A 26,833-nucleotide genomic window follows, 5' to 3' on the forward strand; every position below is an offset into this window, starting at 1 on the left:
TAGGCTATTTAGGCCTATTTATTTTTATTTTATTATATTTTATTTATTATATAGGCCTACTTCATTTTAATTAGAGGTTTAGAGGTTTAGTGTGCATATGGCTGTGTCCTCTCACTGGGCCAGTTTTCGTCCATTTAGGTAAATATGTAGGCTATATGAATTTTGAATATTTTGGGAAACAAAAACAAAAAAGATGACCACATAAACCATTCAACTTTTAATGTGCCAAATGGTATCTACACTTTGGCAAAAGGATGAGGAAATATCCCATGGTGTTGATGTTAATGATTGTTTTGTGTTAGCCCACACTGAACAAAAGCTGACTCGGTTGCTCCGGGCGACGGGCGGAGGGCGAGCTGTCAGAGCGGGGAAGACCCCGGGAAACCTGACGTCACCAGACGGAACTCCCCCGCCGTCCAAGTGCCTGCTGTAAGCCCGGTGTCCGTGCACAGTACGGTACCAGCAGCCAGTGTGGACGAGTCAGCGCTAACTGGCTCTGGCACAGATACAAGAAAATGGTGTTATTCATGAGCGGTGACGGCGGCTCCGAGACAATTTACAAACGAAGAAGAACGACACAGACAGAAGCGCTCACACCGGTTCAACAACAGCAGACCGCCAGGCACCGAAAACAGAAAATCATGTCCAGGCTGAGCGACTCTGGTTTCGGGGAGGACTTATCCTTAACCTCCCCGGTTGCATCCCCGGTTCGGACCGTTGTGTCCCCGCTACGTCCGGACGAGCCAGATGAGACTCCTGTGGGAGAGCTGTCAAACTGGCATCGCCACTACGGTGATATTGGTTACAAGATTCAAAAGGAAAAAGAGGAGCAGTTTCATCCCTGCAAATGCTTGGCACGCCAGCCACAGGTAAGACACTATAAAACACTGGTTCTCAAACTAGGGTCCACACCAGGGTCCCCTAGGGGTCACTGAGGGTGTTTCAGGGGTCCCCAGCAAAACGGGAAAGTTTAATGTCACTATAATTTACTTAAGTACAAATTACCCCAGTTAGAGAATTTATAAGAATCCATGACATGAACATGTTTGAGAGCCCCTGCCATACATGCAGGATGGGGACAGATGGGTCTTTCCATGGTTTAAAGCACACACTTCCACTTTCTGTGTTTTCCATGCAGCTGACCTCAGAGGCACGGTGCAAACTGGTCAGCTGGCTCATTCCTGTACACAGACACTTCTGCCTGTCCTTTGAGTGCTGCTGCCTGGCGGTGAACATCATGGACAGGTTCCTGGCATCCACGCCGGTGGCCGCCGACTGCTTCCAGCTACTGGGTGTCACTGCACTTCTCCTAGCTAGTAAACAGGTGGGTCTTTGAGCGTGTGTGTGTGTGTGTGAGAGAGAGAGAGAGAGATTAGCATATGTGTGTGTCTTTGGATGTCCATGGGTACGATCCTCTCCCTCTCTCCCTCAGGTGGAGGTGTTTTCACCGCGGATCAGCCAGCTCCTGTCGTTGTGCTGTGACGCCTTCACCAAGGAGCAGCTCTGTAACCTGGAGTGTCTCATCCTGCTCCGTCTCAACTTCCGCCTTGCCGCCCCCACCCTCGCCTTCTTCCTGGACTACTACACCAACTGCAGTGAAGCTACCCGGCTTGCGGCCAGTAACACAGGCGGCGACAGGTCGGCAAGGGAGAATCCGGACACAAAAAGGCCCAGGCGATGCAGCAATCTCGCACGAAGGGTATGCGAGTTGAGTCTGGCAGACTACGCCTTCAACAAATACCCACCGTCCCTGACTGCTAGCTGCGCACTGAGGATAGCCAGTGAGTTACTGAAAACTGACCAGTCCGAAACACATAAGCTCATCCACTCACAAGAGGACCAATGGGACACTTTTGTGAATGAACTATGTGACAATAAGCAATCACTGACAGACTGTGCCTCGGCCCAACCAGTTGAAAGCCTTGGGCCGTCTGAGAGCTGCTCTACGGCAATGCAGGGTCACTTGCTGTCTGTGGCTCAGGACCGCCACAGCCGCGGTCTGGCCCAGGAATGCAGAGAGAACTTGAAGCTGCTGGTGTCACTTAATCAGGAGACGCTGCAAGCGATGTCGACCATGGCGTGCTAGTACATGATTCTGATGTCAGCAAAGACATAAGAAGTTTTCAAATGCCAAATTCCTCTTCATTATTGGTGTTATATTCTGTTATTTTAGCAAACACATGCTTTTACATGCATGCTTTTATATGTTTTAAGAAGAAAGTGACATTCTGGAGAAAGGCTTGATATAATTGTCACTAAACCTCATGTATACCTCATAGACAGTTAGTCAAAGCTGATTTGAAGCACTGAATGTTTTGCATTTTAGCAATGTTGTCTTATATTTATTGAGAGTAGCCTATTGTTTATCAATGCACTATATTAGTATCTTCTTGTATTTGAATTAATGAATATCTGAATCAGTAAATTATCACATTCATTCATTTGTGTATGCAATGACTTGAAGCTGGTTTCTTAGATATTTCTGATGGAGAGTTGGATGTTACTGTTGCAACCTGTTTTATGAAGGCCCTGGAAAAATGTACATGCAATGAATGGAAATGTTATTATGAAATAAATTATCAGTAAATGAATTGGTGTTGCTCTCTGAATGGGTGAAAAGTGAACTGTCATTATTTGAACATGACCAAGAACAAATCAGATGGATTTTTTTTACTAAACTTACAGGCTATGGAATGATGATGTTTGGTAACTTTCATTAAAGAATAAGGAGCGGTCTGCCTAGATCTTAAAACAGAGACTTCATTATAAACAAGGAATCGTACCATTTGACAAAAAAATTGCATCTCATACAGTTAAATGTTGTCATCCCAATGCTGCCAACTGTATCCTGATGGCATTGTTGTAGCAGGGGTGTCTTTGACTCAGTCCAAGCCTTCTCCTGCAATGTTTGATTTTATTACTCAATATGGCATGAGAGCATGTGCGCTCTTTTATATTGCTGGAAGAATACAGGCAACAGGATAGATTATGTTCAAGCTGTTCATGATGCAATAAAGTTTCATGTAATGTTTATTATGGGCCTATATTCAAACCCACCTAAAGTCACTTAACCCAACTTTTTATTTGCAGAATAGAGTTAGCCCAGCTTTTTTAGACTGACATAAATCTAATAAGCCTACATCATAGTAAGTAGTATCAAAATGATGCAAGTTGTGTGAGGATAGGGCCTTTTAAGGGATAAAGCATAAATCAATACTTTTCTGAAAATATAATTGATTTTTTGGTGACTGGAGGTCATAGTTTACCCACCTTTTTTATTTACCATTGCATCACTGCCTGTATTATTTTGAAGTGAACTCTGCCAACAGCCTGGTCAACTGAGAGCGCTTTAGCTGATAATCCATTACGCGTGGCAGCTCGACCTGCTGACACGGTGTCGACCACACAGGTGCTTTCAGCTTGAAGGGCCAAGTAGACCTGCTCTTGTTTGTTTACAAATAGACACATTTGTCATGAGTGTTTGCTGAGCTGTCTGCTCTAATTGCTCTTTTCCTTTTCCACTTCGCTTTAAATGTGGCCACGGGCCTTGACCTAATGGGTAGGTGTTTTACGCACAATTGGATAAAAAAGACCCATCTCCGTACCGTTATTATAAGCTGTAAAACGGATAGATCCGTTACCCATTTAATCATAATTGATAAAAAGTAAAAGATTTCCTCTGGCTGAAAGCAATATGCCACTCGAGGACGTGATTTACAGTGATTTTATAATAGCTAAGATGGTTTCTAAATCACTGTAAACCAGAGCCTCGAGTGGCTTATAGACTATAAAGACAAAAGTGAATGTGTTAAATTAATAACACAGACAGACTAGTAGAAAGACCTGGCAGGGCGCAGGGACAATCTGGCCCGGGGTCCCCAGGCGGAGGGCAGGTTTGACGCGGAGCACCTGCTGTAATGGCGCCGTTATGCGCGGTACCACTTTACACTTCAGGCCAGAAAACCGTTAGCCTGCACCAACTTAATCTCCGAGGACGCTGTCGCTCCCTGGAGACCAAATAAATGCATTTGATTGGGCCAAAACTATGGGGCCGCGGCACAGAGCGGCACAAACCGGGAGAATGTCCGCTATATCAACTCTAAATCAAACCATGTCCTGCTTCAGTCCTCCATCAGCCAGACCTGGACTGATAAAATGCAGAGAGACAGAAAGGTGTTTGGTGCTATCTGTCCCAACAAAATGGGCCAACACGGGAGAAGCGCTGCAGCAGACAAAAGGGTATGAAATCTTTCTTAATAGCATTTCACACACAATGCAGCTACGTTGTGTTGCATTAAAAGACTTAACTCCTACCTACAGGGCAAAGTGATGATGCCGAGGAGCAGCAGTCCAGTCACCGTGTACATCGACAAGCTCCCCTGCATCATTGAACAGGGTATGCACAACTGTCACATCGTGGTTGAACTTGATGCATGTTTAAACACATATAAGCGTGTATCCATAAGATAGACCATAAGTGTAAATAGATTCCAAGGGTTGAACCATCCAGTCACACCAAGCTTGTCTTGTGTTACAGCCTTTTCAACAATTGCATGGGATGATTTGGAAGACTGCGCGTCTGTGGCCAAACGGGAGAGCGACTCCCTTGGCTCTCAGGTGAGGAAAAACGGACTATTTTTCATGTAAGACATTGAATTGTTCTTACATTATGCTGCTTATGTAAATGCATGTATTTATATGTTACTACACCTGCGAGAGTGGGGGGATCTGGTCCTCTACCTGCAGTGCGAGTCCTGCATCACTCCCATGCTGTTAATGTTTGACAGTGCGGAGAGTGCTGGAATTCTGCACGAATGGCAATGTAGTTTGCTCATGACACGCAGGCTACCTATAGCCTACAGAGCCTTTCCCCTAATTGGCTGGACCTCACAAGTTTTATCCACAAACTGCCACTTTGGCACAGCTTACCTGACGCCCAAAACACATTTGCATCCTGCGCCTTTACGCGACCACACACCATGACCACCGAGACATGTTCCGCTATGAACCCACATTACCGTCCTTGGTCCTGGTGGGATTTTCAGGTAGAACAGATACATCTGGGGGCATTTATGTTTTTCCTTTTCGGTGGATTATCGAGAAATTCATATAGCTGTTTTTAATCGTTCATTTGAATCGCCCACAGGTGACCGAATCTGATGGAGATGACCAAGACTTTGGAGACTATGCGCTGGACTTCCTGGCAGGTGAGATAACCAAACAGAGCTTCAACTGCAGAGAGATGCAACATTTAAATCCCAGTTATGAATGTGTGCAATACTGTTAAATAGGCTACTACTTCAATTACTACTGCTACTCCTCCTACTACTACTACTACTACTACTGCTAATAATAATAATGATAGCCTGATAATCATCAACATCATCATCTTTGGTGTTAAGGAAAACCTAGAAAACCTCTAAAGAAGTGATGACTGAACCCCTGGGTGTTTGTCTCCTCTGTCAGATTCTCCTGCCACACTGGAGAGCAGTCTGTCTCCTGCTGGACTCGTTCCATTCCAGGGCTGCATCATACCCCCCCTCACCCCTCACCAGGACTTCTCTCCAGAGGAAGCTCTCCATAACTCGTCCCCAGCGGCCGGCAATCCCCATGCCCAGGATGGAGCTCTCTGGAAGGGCATGGCCTGGCATCAAGGCAGGGTGTTGGAAGATGCCATGGAAGTCAACAATCAGGTAAATCCTCACACTAAGATTTATGGCTAGATTCCAAACTGAAAGCCTGGTTTCTTTTCTGCGGACTGAATGACTGGTACACACAATGATGCAATATTTATTTGATCCCCTTCTTTATTTGGATCAATTTCAGCATACTATTATGCCACACATAACACAGCATGTGATGGATATGAGAGGTGCAATATATGATGATGGCTCTAACTATGTGGTAAATAACATGTCGAGTGGTAAAAGAGATTTCTAGCCCCTGCTAATGGCCAAATGAATCAAAATCAAACCAGGTCAAAATTTTTAGTTGATTTTGATTTTTTAAATTAAGATGAGCATGATGGAACAGACCTGTCTCTGTTTCTGCAGCTCCATGAAACTCTGCACAGAAAAAAGGAAGAGATCGACTCGCTCCAGGAGAGAAACCTTCACCTCAGGGAGCTGGCCAGCCGCGCCAAGCACCTGGCCTCAGTGCTTGAAGTGAGTACAGAGAGCGAGACATGATGGAGAGACAGACAGATACACACACAAACACACAATCATACACATGGACACAAACAAACAAACACATACATGCACACACCTGGTTTCAACCTGGATTCATAAATGTATGTCTAAGCTTTATTCCTGTGGGTTTTACATTTCCATCCTTTTCTCTCGTAGAAGCTGATGACCGTCAGAGACCCAAGTGGAAGAGAACCGGTGATGCCTTGCAGTGATAAAACTTCTGCTTCACTGAGTCCCTGTAAGCGGCAGCGACTGAATGAGGAATGTGAAGCAGAGCCGCCCGGCTCCGTAGAGGACATCCTGAGGGACATCAGCACACGCTGCAATGCTGTCCTGCACAGCAGCGCTAACGGCCCCAGACCGCAGCAGGAACCAGAGACAATACGCATGTACGGTGCATTCTCATCCCTACAGACTTCAATCGCCAAGAGTGGCAGCGTGAGCGTGGATGGAGCAGAAGCAGGGGAGAGCGACTCGTCTTTCCGGACTTCTATTAGAGAACACTGCACCATAAGAACCCAGGTGTTTCCTCATGGACGTGCCTTCACCTCGAGGACCCAGCATGGAGGATACCGCTTTCGCTGGGTACCCGACCACAGCTGAAAGCAGAGTTAGCAAAAAGAGTATCACAATCTCCCAGAAACCACCATACCTATTTTAATGGGTCCAGTAGCCCATTTTAAGATGCCATAGGACTACATTCAAGGCTGGTAGGAAGTGTGGGTGGGCAACTACTGCTAATGCTTAGCTAATAACCTATAGTGATATCTGTGAATGATTAAACAGTGTCTTCCTCAGGTAGCTTGCTAAGCTAATCAGCCAGAGCTGGAGCTCAACAAAGGAAATAATACTGCCCAAGCTTTTGTTTACGCTGTGTTTCTGTTTACATGACCCAAAATGTAATGATCCAACCAAACAATGGAGCCTGCAACAATGTCATATTTACTTTCACACCTCACTATATGCTTTTCACACCTGTTTCAAAAATAGAAATGATTCCAAAGTTTGCAAAATAAAAAAATGTAATGAAAAGTAATATTTTTAAAGTTGACTTGGCCCATGGAGTGATTTTATTATAGAAGGAGAACTTAGGTGATATATAAACAAATGGAAAGAAACTGTTTTCACTGAGAACTTTCCTTGTTTGAGCAGCAAAACAAACGTAACCCCATGACCTTCTTAAGCAGCAGGTACTTCCTTCCCGTTTGTCTCCGTCTGAGTGGCTGTGTGGTCTGACCATAGACTGACACGGGCCAGAGAGTCATGATGCATTGCAGTCAGCATCCGTGTTCATTTCCTTCTTTTTTTTAATCGATTTTTCAAAATTGCGGGTTTTGACATATTAAACCATATCATATAAACCCTTCTGGTAACGGCTTAGCTGGATTAAAAGTGTATTCAGTGGAAAAAAAAGATTCAAGGTAATTTACTCAGAGGATACGACTCTTCTATATTTCCAAACAACTTTTTGCAAGTTCTGTTTTTCAACTTGGATTAGAACAAGTGAGGAAATGAAAACAAGAAGATGAGATCAACTAATCTATAGAGGATGTGACCCTCTGACCTTTGTGTAGCTGTGATGTAACCTTCCTTTACCCTCACTGCTCAGGGCTTCAGCTGTAAAAAGCGTGTGTGTGTGTGTGTGTGTGTGTGTGAGGCAGAGCGGCCCACAGGACAGCGTCAAACCTCAGCCACACCTGTTCAAACTCCACAACCTTCGTCTGTTTGCTTAAGAGCACCGAAGGCAACACTCCAGCCCAGTATAATTTACAGTACTGCTGTCATGAGCGTGCGTGTTTGAGGGGGATTTAACAACACAAATGAAGATAAGAAGATACTGATAATGAGATGGAGGCCTGATGAGTGAGTTCGCACAAGCCTGACACTGTCCGTACTGTAAGTTCATGGGAAGTTACATCACAGCAGGTAACGAGGCACATTCGTATGAGTTAATGAAGAATTCAAGTTGGATTATGAAATATCACCCCGATGTATGTAGCTGAAAATGTTTGGTGATGTATTAAAGCACAAAGCAAACAACAGAGAAGTTTTTCAGTTAGAAATTTAAGCCTACTTCACAGTTTTTAAGGAAACTCTCTGGTTTATGAACAGGAAATCCTGATAGATGATTTGTACCTGTTACCTGAATGAATTCAATGAAGGATGAGAAGTTTATCTTTCCAACAATACCAAATATTTGCATATTTTAAGGTTCATAATGGTGCTGAAATAGTCTGTGGTTTGAAAAGTCTGTGATTTATGCTATTGCAACTAGTCTGTTGGTATTTTTTATGGAGGCATGCCAACAATGCTGTCAAGGAAATGTGTTAAAGTCCGATCAGTTGATCATACAAAGAGAATACCAATGTTTAATTTAGATGAACAATGTAAAAGTATTTTGTTATGCATTTTTGGCATAGGCAATGCCTCACTGTGTTAAACTTCACCTTGCAATTGTATATGCTGTGATTTATTATTTATTATTATATTTCCTTATTGCATTGTTCTACTCTTTCACTGAGTAAATATTTTAGAACAGTGAATGTTTTTAAGACTTTGCACTCTATTCGAATTTAACTGCACTTGCATCACCTCCTTGTCTGCTACCTTTAACTAATGAGTCTTTTTTTAAAAACTCAAGTTGTCTCCAGCCTGCTTTTGTGTCGATGCTTCCTGAAAAGGTGTCAAAATGAAAAGGTGAAGCATATTGTGCAAGTTCTTTAAACTATCGCCTCCCAGCTGCGTTAGAGGGGAGGCAAATCCCATGTGTGCCAGTGCATTAGGTTTTGGCTTTGACAAATCTGTTGGTGGGTTAGGGTTAGGGTTAAAATGTCAAAATGCTCCATAGATTTAGCACTGAGTTTATCATCAGTAACAGCAGTGAAATATCAAGTTCATCCACAGCCTCCCCACCTCTGAATTAACACTTAAATATAGATCTAATAAATTAAACATAACACATTCACTGGAAAATGTCTTGAATTAAACACTGCAAAGATAACTTATCACCACTCATCTACATCGCAGTGTTTAAAAAGGAAGTGTGTGTGTGTACTCCTGTCTCTGAAAGATCATGTCCTGTTTCTCATTTTGGTAAAGACAAAGTTTTTAAATAATGATATTAATGTCTTTTATTGCTACAGTCTTGATCCAGATGAACTCAAACGCAGGTGATGAAGGTACTAATGACCATCATCTCACATTTTAAATTTCATATTCAATATTAGATATTTTAATATTTTTAAACGGCAAGTGATGTGATGTTTTGCACTGTGGTTGTATACTCCAGCCATTTGAAGCTCTCTGCTGGCTCCCAGTGGAGTGGCCTTTTGGATAAACCCTGTGCTTATTTTAGCCCAACCTTTGCCTGTACACAAGATATATTTTAGAACAGAAGCATTAAACTTGTTTGCCTCTTAAATCACAAACTAAAGCCCATGTGGTCATGTGACATCACCATGTGCATAGAAAAATGGTCTTAATCAGGTACAAGTGTCCTGATCTACAGTACATGTTTAATAACTGTTTGTCTAGAAATGTAGGGTTTCACTACAGATCACTATCCATTTTGGAAAGATTTTGCAACCTGAAATCATTCAGTCAATATTTCAAAAATAGCAGATGATTGAATCATCAAAAACATTCATTTTTATAATCTAAGGTCTGTAAATGACTCATAACATTAGTAGTAGCCCATCACATGCTTTATTTTCACGCCTGCAATCATAGGAGTCACGATTTTCATTCATTAATTCACTTTGGAACCAAACTCTTCAAATATCTCACACACTGCTCTTTATGCACCATCGCACTATACAGGTCTAGTCAGTAGCCTATCTATCTATCTATCTATCTATCTATCTATCTATCTATCTATCTGTCTATCTATCTATCTAGCCTAATTGTTGATTTAGCGTTCAGTTAACTGTCTACACTGTGGGGAGATAACATTGGTGGAAATAGAGTGAAACCTGTATATTCTCTAATGTTATAGTTAGTAGTGAATTATAGGCTAGTGAATTATAGTTAAATTAAACTATTCCTCATTTCAAATCATCATTCACACATTTCATAGCCTATGTGACTGGCCTATGGGCCACACTGATTCTATGGGCTTTCCAAAGACTTCCACCGTTAACAATTTAAATTCCTGCTGCCAACGTAAATCAAACAAGACTCTCTCTGTCAAAGCCTCGCCCCTGACAGCACGAAAACTCACATCAGCTTAGCTCACGGCGCGCCTTGAGCCACTTTTACTGCAAACAAATCCGTTTCTCATTGACCAGCACTGGGCTGATGAGGATAGGCGTAGTGGGCAAAGCTTTGTTTAAGCTGCTTGTGTGCGTGTGACACATTTGACCGGTTAAGCTACCGCCAAACTGCGGGGGAGAATGCGGGAAGGGGAAGAAAAATATTGAAACAATAGCCCATAAGTTTCTAGGGTGACTAAAACCAAACCTTAGTAGGCTACAAACCTGGTCGGGTCCGGCGGGAGAGAGAATGATGAAAACAAATAATTTATTCTAATCTATTTCTATTTGGATTGCAAAAATCAAGCATTCATTTATGCTTTCTCCCTTCAGGCCATCAGTTTCATAACCTGCTTACTATGATGAATACAACTACTACTAACTAGGCTAAGGCTACTTCATATGATGAATAGTCTTAGAATAAATTTACCTCAACGATTTATGCAAGCCTAAAAAGGTGGATAAACTCTATTTCGCAAGTAAAAGATGGGTAAGGGAGTTGAAGTGAATTTATAGTAGGATACACCTAATCAAACTAATTCAAGTTATATAAAAATATATTGTCTTTCAGGGGGGGAAGCGTAGGCTAAATGTCATCCTTTTCTAAAGTATTTAATATTTGTTGATATTTGTGGGTGTTTGCCCCATGATAATCACCGACTGGAGGTCAGGTAGGCTAATAGTTTTCCACAGCTTTCTTTATTTTTATTTACCACTCCGCATCGCTGCCTACTACACAACACTGTCAGCATCTGTTGGCCGTCATTGAGTGCACGCACCTGTCGCAGAGTTGCAGGCTCGAGCTCAGGCTGGGAGCGCATATGGAAGTGGCAGGTGGCAGAACGAGCCCGTCTCGCGCCGTTCAGCCCTGTTAGCGCCACAGAGGCCTACAGGTTATCATTAAATGGCTCAGCGAAAAGCCAAGGCAGAAAGCCAGGGGAAATTTACCCGCGGATACGACTTGTAAACCGAAAAGTTATTATGCTTGTTAATAACAATTAAAAGGGAAAAGCTGTCACAAGTCAGGTTAAATTAACTTGGCAAAAATCAACATAGGCTAGTTTACGAATATCTGGGTTTATGGTAGAAACAATTACACTTATTTAAGTGTTTTTGTTTGTTTATTCTAGGCTATTAGGCGATCGGGTTATCACTATTGACTGATAATATGCCTAACAACAACGGCTGCAGCAGCATCAATAGCAGTAACAACAGCAACAACAGCAACAACAACAACAACAATAATAATAATAATAATGATAAAGACAATAATAATAATAATAATAATAATAATAATAATAATAATAATAATAATACCTTATAGAGATATGTCTAAAATTAGAATAGCCTAATAATTTAGAATAGGCCTAGTAATCATTTTGATAACTACTTTTATTTTCCTCAATCATTATTAAGACATAATACGCAGTCCTGAGTCTGCATGTGACAGACTGCTCCAGCCTGTAGAGTTAAAGGTGATGTGTCAGTCCTTATGCTGTAAACGGAGTTGCCGCCGCCGCCTTTAAAACTTTGCCGCGCCGCTATTACTGTCGTTTGTTTCCAGGAGAAACCAGGACGCGGAGGGAATCCCTGATAAAAAAAAACTGAGCTTACCGCCAATAGCAGAGCGGAGGACGGAGCTTCCCGCTCCACCATCCGCCCAGCAGCATATTTAGGGCCGGACCTCCTCCAGCAGCAGGACAGGTGCACAAGGCACGGCTGGGAGAAGCTGTTACCAGTCTGTAGTCTGAAGGAAATACTAATAGTGTCTTACTGAAGTATGGAATGGAAGCTGAAGACGCACCTGAAAGTCAAAAGTGGAGATTCAGATGTATGGGTAAGCAATTTATAAAAAAATAATAGGTAGGCCTATAGGCAATTTATACTAGCCTACACTAGTGAAAAGGAGGCGTGTGTTCTTTGGGACAACACACATTTTTGCTACTTTCCAACACAAGAATGGTTAGAAATAGCATATGTTAAAATCTATTGTCATTAACATGTGTTAGCCTGACACAACTGTGTGCTATCCCAAAGAAGACACAGATGGGTTAAAAATAGCACACCCTTTTAGAGTGCTACTACAACTAATAGGCTAAGTTCTATTAAATACTAACTGAAGCATTGTAAAGTGGGGATTCAGTTGCTTGGGTAGAGGCTGTTTAGCTGTCAGAAACGTGTTTTTAAAGTTAGTGAGCATCACAGTGACTAAAGTCTTTAAAAATCTTTTTTGATGACCATGCAGGAAAACATGACGAGACTGCTGAGAGGTTTTGTAGGAAAGAGGAGACACGGCCCCTTCAAGGTAAGAATTGAACAATTCTACAGAAAAAATCAAATTGATATCAAATTCATTTCATGCCAAATTGAAAAAAGGTCATCTAGACCTACTAAAACTAATTCAGCTAGAATATCTGCATCCCTCTGGACTGTATGGAGTTGATGGTGGCAGTGTGGCAGTGTACCGCTGCTGGCTGCGTGTTATCTGATTGACAGCTGTCAGCTACACTCCTCACTGCTGCTGTCCACTGGCTTCAACACTGACACCTTCTCATTCCATGTTATTCACTCAGAAAATCAAAAGTATGTCAACACTAGAATAAAATTGGAAATGTATCTATTGTCCCACCTACTGAAGCAAACACTTAATTCTGCACCCAGCACATTGATAACCACTCAGTTCAACATAGTCAAATCTCTCTCATCCATGCATTTGCATATAGGCCTATGAGCGTTGTGACTGGTTGGGAGGCAGTGTAATGTTAGCTGACGTTACATCTGCCAGCTCACACTGCTCTGCTACCTTAACAGTTGCCTTGGACTCTATACCTGACAGGCTTGATGCTTCTCCACTAACCACACTGCAGAGACTGTAGCTCTCATGCTGCCCGGGCTTCACTCCCACATTTTGGATCAAGTGCATAAAGATGCCAGCCTCCTGGTTTGGTGTCATTTGCTCTTCCCAACCTAAACCCATGGAATGCAAATCCAGTGTTTCTGAATGGTGATGTAAAAGTAGGCTGTCATTTTTAATCCCTTCCACCCTGAGTTTCCCCTTAAATTTCTTCTTAAGTAGCTTCAAAGTTAGCATTTTTTTTTTCCATACTGTACGACAATGTCACATACATATTCTGTATCTGCTCGTTCCAACGCTTCACTGAAGATAGCACACTTATATTGAGTGAAATATTCAAACCCAAGGCACAATCTTCTTTTAGCTGCACCATTACATCAAATGGAAAAAAATCTTGATGTTTATGCACCACTTTATACATATACGCTGTAATTCAGCATGACATATTTGGTATGTTGTGATCTCGCCTAGAATTTGAAATAAAGTTCTGTGGGTTTGAACAAAGCTTGGCTGCAAAACATCTTTGTAATGATGGTCCCGCATAAAATAGAACAATTTAGATAATATCACCCTCTGATATTATGAAGGCTACATGGTTTACCCAGCTCTCCTCTTGGTTGGCTGGAAGGCAGTGTCTTGTTAGCTGGTTGTTGTGTGTTTGCCAGCTTACCTGCTGCTGCCCTCCAGCTGTCCAGGATAATCCACACAAGCAACTCTGGGGAACCATACAGCTAAAAATCACTTAGTCCTATCAATTAAAAACAGAGGGTTAGGTTTTCAGATCTCCTGTCATAGATCTGATTTAAAAAAGAACCATTTCATCAAAATCACTCGTCAGTTTTCTTATTCTGAATTGTTTGGATTTAGAGGTGAGCCATTCCAAAGAAACTGAAATAACTATATTATAAACTATGTAATATAACACAATCAACTATTAAATATTTGAGCACCAGTATGCATTTTGGGTTGCATTACTATCCATGGTAATCCTGTGTCATGATGAGGCAGTGCGGTGTTAGCTGGCTGTTCTAAGATCAGCAGCTACACATACTTCCATATCAAGGCATCTGATCTGACTCCCCACTATCTGTTGTTCTGAGAGGAATTACACTTTATATTCACTAATCAGTTAACAAAGTGACATGCAAGCACTTCTCTGATTTTGAAATATTTGATCCAAAGACTTTGAGCTCATTACAGGGATGCAATTAATATTTCAAAAGTTTTATTACTGAGTGGTTGTTCATCATTTTTGACCTCAAATCAGTCCAAATGGGCTAAAGTGATGTGCTTTACCTCACCTTGCCCAACTGTCAGAAGCAAAGGACACACAATTTAATGTAAACAGTTGTAAGAGATGGTAAGAAATACAGGTTAGGCCAAACAAATGAGTGGAGTTCAATGGCTAAACAATCCTTCAGTTGCACCAGTGGTCATAATGAATGTTCATGATGATGGTCATTATTCCCCACACAATGGTCCTTATTATACACACAGACACACGCACACTGACTAATCTTGCATGTATTTCTGAAACTAGTGATTTTTATCCTGCATGTTGCTGAGAGCGAGACATCACCGAACTACACTCACTGTAACAGTCCACAGTCCAACACTTGTTCCTCTATCAAAGCAGAGACAGAGATGTGTCCAGTCTCTATCAGTCAGAGCTCCACCCTTTTCTTCAGGATGATCTCGCGCACCAGCGCCGTGGCCTCTTGCCGCACGCTCTCCATGGGCTCATCGGCTCGCCAGAACCGGATCACCTTCCCCTCCGGATTCACCAGAAACTTCCAGAAGTTCCACTTCGGGATTTTCTGCACAGAATCTGAAAAATAACATGCAAGTTGCCTCATGATGCTCAGCGTAAATGTAGCCAGTCTAATGATGAACATCTAGACTCTTTATCATAAATCATCTTATAGAAAGGATAGTTCAGTCCTCACTTCTGATTGGCTCAGTCATTGCAAAATAGCCTAATAAACGCACATTTGTGACCACACAAGTTAATTTAAATATTAATGTGCTAAATAGAACAGAAAAAATGAGCTTTCGGCCTTAAGGCTTCCGGCCGAAAGCTCAGCAATAAAGCGCTGTGTATTGCAAGGCAGTGTGCATGGAATTTTTCTGTTCTATTTAGTACTGTCTTTATCCTTTTGCACCTTCCAAGAAGACTTTAAAGTCTGTGTGTGCAGATAGTTTGACTACTAAAATATTAATGTGCTAAATATAACATTTAATTATTAAAAGACTTTTTGAACAACGCAGCGCAGGGGTAGTTAACTTGTGCAACTGGCAATTTGCTCTAAAATAGGAGACGGGGATGTTTCCCTTTAGGCCTATATGGCTTAAATTTATGATTAAACCTTGTTTTTATTTATTTAAATTTAGCTACAAGAGACTTTACATCCCTTCTATGTTTTTCTGAGGATCCCAGATTGTGTTGTTTGGTTTAGGTCCAGACTGTTTTCTCTGGCAGACAGGAGTCTGAGTAAAACTGTATAGGAGTGATGGACATTATCCAAAAGGAAGTTATCATTACTTGCACTTCCTTCTGTGAGGAACCCAGACTGGGTTACAGGCTACGGTTTGCATTTGGGTCCAGTCCAGACTATAGTTTATCGCAAACAGCTGTGGAAGTGCGGGCATTATAAATTTGCACTTTATTTAAAATAGCATAGCCTACAGCCTATATTTTGTTAGAATCCTAATCATAGTAGCCTAGTAGCCTAGCCTATTTTTCCTTGTGGTACTTTTGCAGTTATGTTATTTTGTTTATGGTAGCCTACTGCATCTGTGGTTATTATATTACATGGTACTTTGAGCTAAAATTACCAAGTAGCTATAGGGTAAGCCTTGCCATAGTTGAGCTTCTTCCAGTGTAAAAGCAACTGGCAGCTTGTAAACCTGCCTGTGAGGAATTTGAAGGCAGGGTCAGCTTCAGAGCCCATTATTTTGATCTTGCTGAAGAAAGGGAAGGTGATGCCGTAGGTGGACTTGGTGAATGCCTCGATGTCTCGGCTGGTCCCCGTCTCGGTGTCCCCAAACTGGCCGCAGGGAAACGCGAGGACGTTGAAGTGAGAAGTCCCCAGCTCCCGGTGAAGCTCCTGCAACGAGCGGTAGTTCACCTCCGTCTGCTCGCTGTGACTCGCCACGTTTACAACCAAAGACGCCTGTGTAGAAGAAGAACAACAACAGAGTAAAACTGTTTTAAGAAAGCTAGAAGAAAATGCACGTTAGGCAATGAAACCTGCATTTAACCACCCCTCTGGTTAACTCGGGCATAATCTACGTCAGATTCCTCCGACACACAAACTGCTGATGTGGACTTACTTTCCCTCGGTACCGCTCCAGGGAAACCGTTCTCCCCTTTGCGTCTCTGACCTCGAAAGAGTAAAAGTCCTTCGGTTTTCTCGGCTTGACCAGCTGGGTCTGCAAGAGGAACAAACACCCCACGCCAACTGTCATGCTTAAAAGAACCGTTAACTTTTTGGCTTTTGGGTTGGAGGACTTGGTAGGGTAGCCCCCTAAGGCCTCCATCTTGGAGGGGGAAGAACGAACCTGGGATCGGGTTCTTGTCTCTTGGGCGGACCGGAGGAAAGTGCTGCGTCAAGCTAGTTAGAGATAACCAGGGAGATACCGGAAGGAAGGACCTTCGCCTTCAAAATAAAAGCGTAGAATTTGGTGGAATCATCAGATTTCATACGTGATATAGCTCTAGCTAATAAACAGATAATAAATAGTTTGTATTGTACTATGGTGCATGGTATCTCCGGGTGAAAATTAGCATGGATTGACCAGTAAATCTGGTTAGGCTAAAAAAGCACATTTAAAAAAAACCCCACTATAATCATATCTCCATATAATACAGTATATACAATGTATGTATATGTATGTCATGTATAATGTAGCCTATATTTATAATGTATGTGTAAATAGGCTACATTTGTTGTATTTGCTTTGGTACTTTGCATCACCCAAAAAACATTGCAACATGTTCTTCAGGGTTTTATTTTTTTAAGTTTTGACCGGAAGTTTTAGTCTTTACTCTTGCTTGCTTGACATTGATGGAGTTGGATTTCACAATAAGGGCTCCGTGATGCTTGAATAAGCTAAATTATTGTTGCAGTTAAATGATTCAGAATTTTGAGGCTATTGAGGTTAACTGGTATACAATTACTTTACTTACTCTACGTTTATTGTTTCCTTATCTTCCAGGGACACATCGACGCGCATCACACATCGTACAAACACTTCAGGAGACGGATTGAGCAGAGGAGCAGCAGTGAGGTTCCTGTTGCGAGTACTCCTCTGGCCACTGGGCGGCAGTGTCTATCCGGCTTTGAGTTTGACCCGGTCTGTCAGAGGTTGGCGTTGGATTCGCCACCAAGGGAATCACCAAAATGCAAATCAGCACAGGATGTCACCGAGGGAAGCCTCCAAGGTATTTTTATCCACACACCACACCTGGGCACAGGAGGCTTTGGAGCGTCTACCTGTCTGTGATTAAGGGCAGGTTACACATGCACGTGCACGGGGATACCACACACACACACACACACACACACACACACACACACACCATCGTGAGTTTAGCAGGCTGTGTTCTCTGGTGCTTTTGAGTAAGTGGAAACAGGAGGAATGTTTAATATGTTATCTCCTGCCCCCCAGTTATCCTCCTCCACACACATTCTTAGAGCTGTAGGCACCATGATGGGAGCGATTAGCAGTGTGTGTGTGTGTGTGTGTGTGTGTGTGTGTGTGTGTGTGTGGGTGCATGCGTGCGTGTGCGTGTGCGTGTGCGTGTGCGTGTGTGTGTGTGTGTGTTCGTCAGAAATCAGTGGTAGGGATAGAGAGACCAAAATGATGAATGCCTTTCATACTGTAGGCAGGTTTCGGCAGGTTGTATTCCATTACAGTTACTAGTTACCTCATCAAAATTGTAATGTAATCCATTACTGATTACACTATGTAGACACTACTATGTATTCTGGTTACTTTCACATTATGTTGCCATATAAATTACAAAGTTCAGGAAACTTATTTCAGGTTTGCATACAAACACAAATGTTCCTCTGTGCCATATTTTATAAAGACGTAGAATGCTTGCCGCTATTTAAATGGCCTTCTGAGTTTCTCGTTTTCACTTTCAAAGTATTCCTATAAGTAATCCTCTACTAAATCTGTAATCACAGTGTGTTATTATTTTAGACAAGATATAATACATAATGTTGTTATATGTATTCCGTTACTACTCAACCGTAACTGTAGGGCCATTCCCCTGCTGGTCAAAACCCTCACACATCATTTCTCTGTCATCATCACCATTAAGTCCAGCTGCCTTAGTATACAGAGATATTATTCATTCTAGCAGTGATTTGTAATAGGGGTCCAGGCATTAATAACTTGGATATCATCTGTCGTCATCAGAGACAGTGTTGCAGGCTGGAGGCGGGTTCCACAGTGGCTCTGTCACACCACCGGTCTCACCATGTACCGTCCCTGCCAGGGGCAAGCCTGAAGCTGGGAATGCCCCAGAACAGGTTTGAAAAGCTCTTCTACTGATTTAAAGGAACTTGTAAGTGTGCCACTGTCATTTGATTTTAGTGTAGTAGGCTACACATATAAGACAACAAAACAAAGGATATGCAGAGGGATTAAAAACCTCCAGGGGTTTGTGGATCTCCCTCCAGCAGGCATCCCTTATTCCTTATCACTTCCACACTGCTACCAGTAATAATGTGGAATGGAATAAAGTGAGAAGTGCTACATATGGATCTAGTTTCTTGAAGTTCTTAGACATTCGATATTTTAGCTATAGACAGGATTTGTACAAACCTGTCAGTGAAGCAATATTATTTTTATGGCTGAGATGTACAGGAGGCCAGAGAAATGTTTGACCTTAATTTTGGATCTGTGGTTTCCTCTCTGTGAGGTCACTCCAAGTGAAATGAGGATTGCTGTAAAAACAAAAAACCTACAGCCTAGTGTATTCATATGTGGCTGAAATATCTTTTTAACGGGGATAACACTAGGTGACACTGTGTCACTAATGTCACAAAATCCACAAAATTATGGTCAAAAGCTCGCACAGACTATAGACTTCTGTCAGAAACTGTGCACAGGCATTGCTAATGATAACATGTTAATATGAACACAATAATAGAGATCTGTGTTTTGTATGATTTTTTTGAACATCGTATAAAAGATTTTAGCTGAAGAGAATATGTTGTGTTGCAGGACTGGGTGTGGACAGCTGCAGTACAAGGAAATGGAAATGCACAAAGGGCTGGTACAGTATGAATGCTCTTTTTTTTAGCTTGTTTACACTAAATCCTTACAATGCTTACATGCACACACACACACACACACACACACACAGAGAAGAGAGAGAGAGAGAGAGAGAGAGAGAGAGAGAGAGAGAGAGAAAGAAAGAAAGAAAGAAAGGCTGAGAGACAGATTATTTAACTTGGTGTTGCCAATTATAGCACATTTAGATAGAATTGCTGTCTAACACTACCTGTATGGTCGGGGATATGAAGTCATACCAGGAAATGCAGTCGAAACTGGTTCAGTGTGTAAATTCTATTGCTAGACCTTACAATTGCAAAGAGGATGCTGCTACTTCCGCACCTCCCCCTCCCTGGCATCGCTCTGTGTTTTCTTTTGCTTTACTGAAGAGGATAAACACGTTGTAAGTGATTTTTCCATCAGCCTTCCACTCGTTCCACCATCTGCCATCGCAAGAAACTCTGAAAGCTTCAGCTCCGTTTGAGCTGGAAGAACAGCGCCCTCCTCCTGTTTTGTGCCGTAAAGCAATCCAGCAGATTTAGACTTATAACAGTCGATTATACTAATGTCTCAAAATGAATGTCACAGTGATTTATTGATGTTAAAATGATAAATCCTCACAAAATGCCAAAGAAATTATATGGTCATGTAAGACACTCAATGTGGTCAGCATGTCATACCTCAAAAATACCTTTCGGCAGAATATTTGACAGAAAAATAAGGATTGCATTATATATGAATTAGTGAAAATGAATGACATAATCAGCAGTAGACCAAAGAATTGTTTTGGATGTGATCCTTTTGTTTTTTTTGTGTATGTGTAACTATTCTGTGTTTTTGTGTTCACAACCTTGCTGTATTACAGGCTCTGATGATACAGTAAGCAGTGAGCTGCGGCCCTTTGCTGTTCTGAGCAAAGCTTCTATGAGTCCGCAGGACAAGGCAGTGATGAAGCTGGCTGCTCCCTCGCTGCTGAACGACTACTGTAAGAGAAGATAGAAGTCTAATGTAATCATCACAGCATGTAACATAACCTTTGTGCTGTAGTTCTTCACTATACTGTTGCTGTCTTTGTTTTAATGCACAGTGAACCATCTAATAACACACACAGTATGCAGTTTTCGGCACTCAACTGATTTTCAGTCGAAATTGAAAACACACACACACACACACACACACACACACATATGCTATCACTCAACTGATACTTGTCATTGCATGTCTGAGGGTGTGTGTGTGTGTATATATATTTTTAACTTCTACCCACATCAGTGCCCTTCTTTGCAAATGTTCACAGTCTAACAGAACACACAGTGTGGCAGAAGATTTTTAGACACCCAGTAAATGAAAGAGGATATCATGGTGGTCCTTGCAAGTTGTCTGCAAGTGGAGGTGCTGATTAAGGGTTGGTCCCAGGTCATGATTAATGAGATAGTCACGGGGAACTGTTCGCTGATTCTAGATCAGCACTTCTTCTCTGAGAAGCTTGACGGACACTGGCCTGTCTCCAAAACCCTGTGAACTGAAACTTTTGGACCAATATTTGTGTTGTGTGGTATCACAAGTGTTTTAGGCCTGCTACACACTCATCAAAATTACTTTACAGAGGTAGTTTGACCTCCAGTATTTTCAAGTTGAAGTCCAGTGCAAGCATTCAGCTAGATTAGGATATAAGGATAAAACCGGTGTCATTTTATTTTTTTCCTATCACCATTATTGCCTGTGAAAAGTCTAAGCCCACTGATGTATATCTTATTATCATGTGTATTGCAGTCGGGCAAACCTCCATCAGTGGATTTACACTTTTCATGGACATTGATGGAAATAGGACAAAAATAAAATGACACCAGTGTTTTCCTTTAATGAAAATTTCAGTTAATAAGATGACATTAGTGTGGTAGTCTAGACCAAATCAGCAATACGTAGCTGCTGTCATGTATGTTTGGGAAAGTAGCCGCTGGAGTCCTTCTCTCCTTTTCCATCTCTTCCTTTACAGACACTAATCTTCTAGACTGCAGTTGTAATGGCATGATAGCATTAGCTCTCGGCTCTTCTGTTTACCTTTGGAATTCAGAAACTCACTCTCTGGAGGGACATTTGCACCCAAGTCCTCCTGCTGTCGCCCCGGCGCAGCCAGGACGCCTGTGCCGGCAGAGGCAGGCCATCTCCTCTCTTTGCTGGAGCAGAGACGGCAGAGCGCTCAGTATTGGGACCAGGCGAGGGGAGATACAGGTAAACGCTTTGGAACTGAAATGGACGAGGATAAAGGGTTGTAAGCTGATTCATATTTAAGTTGCAAATATACGCTGCTATTTGTGGCCCATGAATGGAAGTGTGACACCTTGTTGAATCAGTGGGACAACGGTTTGTGGTTTATTTTGTGTGTCAAACATTTCTCTGTTTGACTCTTCAGTTGTGGGATGTGGAACACAAGAGCAATGTGAGGTGTGTGCCGTCACATCTGTCTGTGGTGGGAGCCCTTTCCTGGAAACAAGACATTCTCAGCAGGTGCTGGTGTGTGTGTGTGTGTGTATGTGTGTGTGTATGTGTGTGTGTGTGTGTGTGTGTGTGTGTGCGTGTGCGTGTTTGTCTGTCTGTCTGTCTGCCTGTGAGTGAGAGAGAGATTGAGTATCTTGACTTTATGTCAGGAAGATAATTAATCTTCTCAAGTATAATATTGTAAAAAAAAAAAAGGTTTGAGTGCTCTGTTTGATTTTTTAATGAAAAATATACAGTGCAGAAGATGAAAGTAATAAACAGAAGGTAAGTGGGATGTCCAAGGCACTCTTCTCTCCCCTATCTTGCCCATTATTCTCAACTTAACACTTCAATAAAGCAGAAATGCCACAAAAAGACTGGTTTTGGGCAATGGCGGCCATTGAACCACATCAGAATCTTTATCAGTTTATTATCCTAGCAAATGGAATCTAGGCGTATTAGCAGCACAGTTACTACTACTACAAAGTCTCTCTGATGTACAGTGTCTATGCTACAGAATGACATCATCATCACTGTGTTCCCCAATGTGACAGCGGCTCTGTTCTGGGACGGATCCATCACCATGACCCGCGGGCTCCCACCCCTCTGGTAGGTGTGTCCGCTCAGCAGGGGGGCGTGTGCAGCCTGGAGTGGTCGCCAGGAGACGACCACCTGGCCAGCGGCTCCACAGACGGCCTGCTCAGTATATGGGACAGTGACATCACAGGGGTCACAAGGTCACGTCAGCCAGTCAGCACAATGAAACAACCCAGCGCTGTTAAGGTCAGTGTATCCTTCATGGGGGAACTTGATGTTAAAAGCTGATAGTCTGCATGTATGATTTTTTGTCCCTTACACAATGAAGGGGGTGGGGCGGGGAGTCAAAGGTCAAAAGTCAAAATTTAAAAACTGTGAAACTCTTGGCCGGTTTCGTTTTATTTAGGATAAATACATGTGTGCATGCTTGTGTATTCATTGTGTGTGTATTCATTGTGTGTGTGTGTGTGTGTGTAGGCGATGGGATGGTGCCCATGGCAGAGACAGCTGATCGCTACAGGAGGGGGGTGGAGAGATGGAGAGCTACGAATTTGGGATACACACTCTGGGTCTTGCATAGACTCTGTCCCCACAAACTCACAGGTGCTTTTGGCTTACATGAATTTACAATGAACTCATTTCACTGTGTATGAATATTGATTGGATAGACTTTGCTTTTGCACTAATTAGGGTGTTGGGTTTGTTTGTAATGACTCCTAATGAACCCAGGGCCACATCCCTGACTTGTGTAATGACTCCAACTGCAGATCTGTTCCCTGCGGTGGGCGGAGAAGCAGCGAGCGCTGGTCACAGGTCACGGTCTCCCCCATCACCACCTCACCTGCTGGGCCTGGGACTCCCCCTCCCTCAGCCCCACCTACCAGCTAGCAGGTCAGAGAAACCGAAACACAATTCACTCACACAGCCCTCAACACTTTCTTTGGAACACATTCATAACAGCCCAAATGACATGTTTATGGGTCACTCATGAAAGAAGCAGTATGTATACTTTATTACACATGTAGAGTAATATTAATATAACAGGGTTAACGCGGGTAGAGCTGACTTTGAGAGTGCAAAAATACATGACAAGAGAAAACAATCTGTGTATCAACTTGATTGGTTTGGACCGATCCCCCCTTAATCTCTCTGAACATGGGGTGTCATCTCTCACTTCAACTGTGAAGAACAGCAGGCCTCACAATCCAGAGACCCCCAAAATCACCCCTCAAAGATTAGGGCATAAAACAGGAATTTGGCAATCAAGGGGCAAACCATGATGTTTTTGCAGTAGAACATAACTTAAATAATAACAATATTACAAAAAAGTATGAAAATATTCAGAAATTCCTAGTGCCAGAGGTCCCAAAAACATGTGTGACCATGTGGTTGATAAGTCAGCATGATAGGATGGTGTTTGAGAGGAATAGCGGGGTAATGATGAAGATAATGATTATATCAGTAAAGTAGAGGTTATGAAACAATATGTAAGGTCTTGAAAAGATTGTTCATATAAAATGTTGAAAAAAATGATATAATTGAAATTAAAGCTTTACCATAAACAGACATCTCAGCCATAGGGTAGATTAGGTTGGTATTTGGGTTGCTAGTGATGAGAATTTAAAGGCAAGGCAAGGCAAGTTTATTTATATAGCACATTTCATACACAACGGCAATTCAAAGTGCTTTACATAAATAAAATAAAAATAAGGACATAGATAAAAAGACAGTGCAAGAAGATTAGAAAAGTGAAAAGTGCATTAAAATCACATAAAAGATAGAAATAAATAAATATTACAGTGCAGATGAGTGTTGCCCTAGATTTCTTAAAAAGCCCTGGCGAACAGAAAAGTTTTAAGCCCTGATTTAAAAGATGTTAGTAATGTTAGTTTGTTCCAGGCATGAGGAGCATAAAAACTAAAAGCTGCTTCTCCAAAAAAGTAAAATATTTTTTTCCATAGCTCTTTCCAGGGTGACTGTTTAAGGGTGTGACAGTTAATACCCCAGATCATTGTTGGGCTTCTGTTTTCTACTATTATATTTGGTAACCATTTTGTGCTGATTCATTCAGAGCACAGGCTTCCAGTCTATATGAAACTATGGCTTAAACACATCAAACGACCATCAGAATCACCACATTTCATATGAGGTGTCACAGTTTCCTGAGGTATTATGAGTTGACAAGGCAGGAAAGACATAAGAGCTGCTCGTCAGAAACACGAATACAATCCAAAGATCAACTTCCTTCATGGCAATCCAAATTTTCTGTGTTTGTGCCATTCATGAGAAGACCGGTCTCCAGCAATGCTGGACAATCTTAGGCTCCTTGATATTTTTTATATTTTTAAATACTTTTAGTTAAGCTTTCTATATTTCTTCATGTGTTATTGTTGAGTGATTGCGTGGCCTGTGTGAACTGAAATGCCATCTGCAATAGTGAGCATAATAATACAGGTCAGGCCAGTAGGAGTAGAGGTGCACCAATAGTAATCATCACTGCCCAATATGAAGGCAGGACTTATTTCTGGACTCCAGGACACTTGATACAGAGGAGGAAACAAGGCATTTGAACATCACAGTAACCATGTTAACTAACCATGTTGTTGTTTTTCAGGTCATTCACATCGAGTCCTGCACTTGGCCTTGAGTCCTTGTGGCACTCGGATCGTCTCTGCAGGAGCAGACCAGTGCGTTCACATCTGGGCCATGTAGACCTCACCATCATTACACATCATCACACAAGGCCTTGGTGATGGGGAATGCTGTCATCATCGGCTCAGACCCTCAGCTCGCTCCCCCCTTGATAATATTATTGTGCAGCGTATGCACATTTCCTGTCCCCTGCTTTCAGTCAACCACATAGTCAGTATACCAGAAAGGCAAACTGTTTCCGTCAAACCTGGTTAGTTTATGTAACACAGCTTTTCTTGCTTCAGATTCAATACAATATACCCTTTTCTCAATTTTAGTTTATGTTCCTTGAGAGATTTGTATGACAGAGATGCTTTACTGTTTGGTATAAGAGGTGAGATAGAGGGAAAGATAGGACAAAGGATGGTTTTGCTTTAGCTTGCTGATCCACAGAAAGCTCCAGTCACTGATGTCACCATTTAACAGATTGTTTTCAGGGAGGTTGTGTTTGTCCTATGAGAACGTTTTAATGTGATTTCCCTGTATTTCTGAAGCTATCCATTGTGTCAAAACTCACTATCAAATCAAAGTCAAATGCTGCACACATTGGACTCATTTAAAAGGTTGTCTTCACATTGTATTTTGTACTTTATTATTATGTGTGTATGATTTATATAATTTGTAAAATTTGGTGATGATATTCTGTTTAAATGATGTTTTGTATTATGTGTGTTATCTTTTGTCCATTGCCTACACCTCATCATGAAGGTAACCTGGGATATGTGATATGCTTGAAGTCAAAGATAAAGTTGAGCTGGATTCTGAAATACTGCCCAGAATATTTAAGGCTGCCATAGGCAAGATAGAATATTTAGAATTGATTTAAAATGTTTACAATTCCTTCTCTCCCCTGCTCCATTAACAGCCACATCAAACAAATGAAGTGCATGTTGGTTACTTGACAAATAGAGAGGATGTCCCTTTCTGAGAGGCCTGTTACAGAAAGTGTGGAAAGTGATGAGTGAAGTGGGGAAAATGCCTGGTATCTGTGTGGTGGCAGATCAGATTGTTCAAATAGTACTATAATGAGTAAGCATGTCCTCCCCCATGAATGATGCAGGCGCCAATCGGTAAAAAGTTGCATCATCAAAATCGGACCGGTGGTGTAGCAGTTAAGGCCTTTCACAGTTTGTAATTTTGACCTTTGTATGTAATCTATATATGTCTGTGTGTGTGTGTGTGCGTGTGTATGTGTGTGTGTGTGTGTGTGTGTGTGTGTGTATGTATGCACATTTCCTGTCTGAGTCTGAGTCAACCACATAGTCAGTATACCAGTATGTCTATAACTGTTTCTGTCATGCAATACGTAATACAGTATCAGGGTTTTCTTGCTTTCGAAGGTAAAATAAAGCAAAAAGAAACTATTCAAATTCCATACAATATACCGTTTTTTCTATACAGTACACCCTCAGTATACCAAATCAATTTGTAAGGATAGTTGGATTTGTTTAGCAATTTTCATGTCAATCAGATTTATGGTGTAGGAGTTATGGCCTTTCAAAGTTTGAAATTTTGACCTTTAATTATAGTGTCCTCATACA

General features: G+C 41.8%; 4 protein-coding genes across 4 annotated transcripts; 3 read left to right on the forward strand and 1 right to left on the reverse strand.

Annotated features, from left to right (window-relative positions):
* The first annotated feature begins 527 nt into the window (after positions 1-527).
* Positions 528-2,267, forward strand: ccno (cyclin O). The gene is made up of 3 exons (XM_078285174.1): positions 528-869; positions 1,139-1,324; positions 1,433-2,267. Exons 1-3 carry the CDS (start codon positions 528-530, stop codon positions 2,084-2,086), a joined length of 1,182 nt encoding a protein of 393 aa, XP_078141300.1. The 3' UTR covers positions 2,087-2,267.
* A 1,472-nt stretch (positions 2,268-3,739) lies between these two features.
* On the forward strand, positions 3,740-6,794 carry mcidas (multiciliate differentiation and DNA synthesis associated cell cycle protein). Its single transcript, XM_071902764.2, has 7 exons — positions 3,740-3,756; positions 4,302-4,396; positions 4,538-4,617; positions 5,147-5,207; positions 5,467-5,693; positions 6,054-6,164; positions 6,348-6,794. Exons 1-7 carry the CDS (start codon positions 3,740-3,742, stop codon positions 6,792-6,794), a joined length of 1,038 nt encoding a protein of 345 aa, XP_071758865.2.
* Positions 6,795-14,503: 7,709 nt separating this feature from the next.
* gpx8 (glutathione peroxidase 8 (putative)) lies at positions 14,504-16,887 on the reverse strand. Its single transcript, XM_071902765.2, has 3 exons — positions 16,629-16,887; positions 16,207-16,468; positions 14,504-15,123 (listed from the first exon to the last, which is right to left on the reverse strand). The coding sequence occupies exons 1-3, from the start codon at positions 16,833-16,835 to the stop codon at positions 14,960-14,962; spliced, it is 633 nt and encodes a 210-aa protein (XP_071758866.2). The 5' UTR covers positions 16,836-16,887; the 3' UTR covers positions 14,504-14,959.
* A 541-nt stretch (positions 16,888-17,428) lies between these two features.
* LOC139914440 (cell division cycle protein 20 homolog B-like) lies at positions 17,429-25,339 on the forward strand. The gene is made up of 9 exons (XM_071902766.2): positions 17,429-17,455; positions 17,514-17,739; positions 20,452-20,571; positions 21,583-21,818; positions 22,000-22,094; positions 22,619-22,847; positions 23,079-23,204; positions 23,369-23,492; positions 25,216-25,339. The coding sequence occupies exons 1-9, from the start codon at positions 17,429-17,431 to the stop codon at positions 25,311-25,313; spliced, it is 1,281 nt and encodes a 426-aa protein (XP_071758867.2). The 3' UTR covers positions 25,314-25,339.
* The last annotated feature ends 1,494 nt before the right edge of the window (positions 25,340-26,833 follow it).

Source organism: Centroberyx gerrardi, chromosome 8 (assembly GCF_048128805.1).
Source record: "Centroberyx gerrardi isolate f3 chromosome 8, fCenGer3.hap1.cur.20231027, whole genome shotgun sequence".
Taxonomy (NCBI): domain Eukaryota; kingdom Metazoa; phylum Chordata; class Actinopteri; order Beryciformes; family Berycidae; genus Centroberyx; species Centroberyx gerrardi.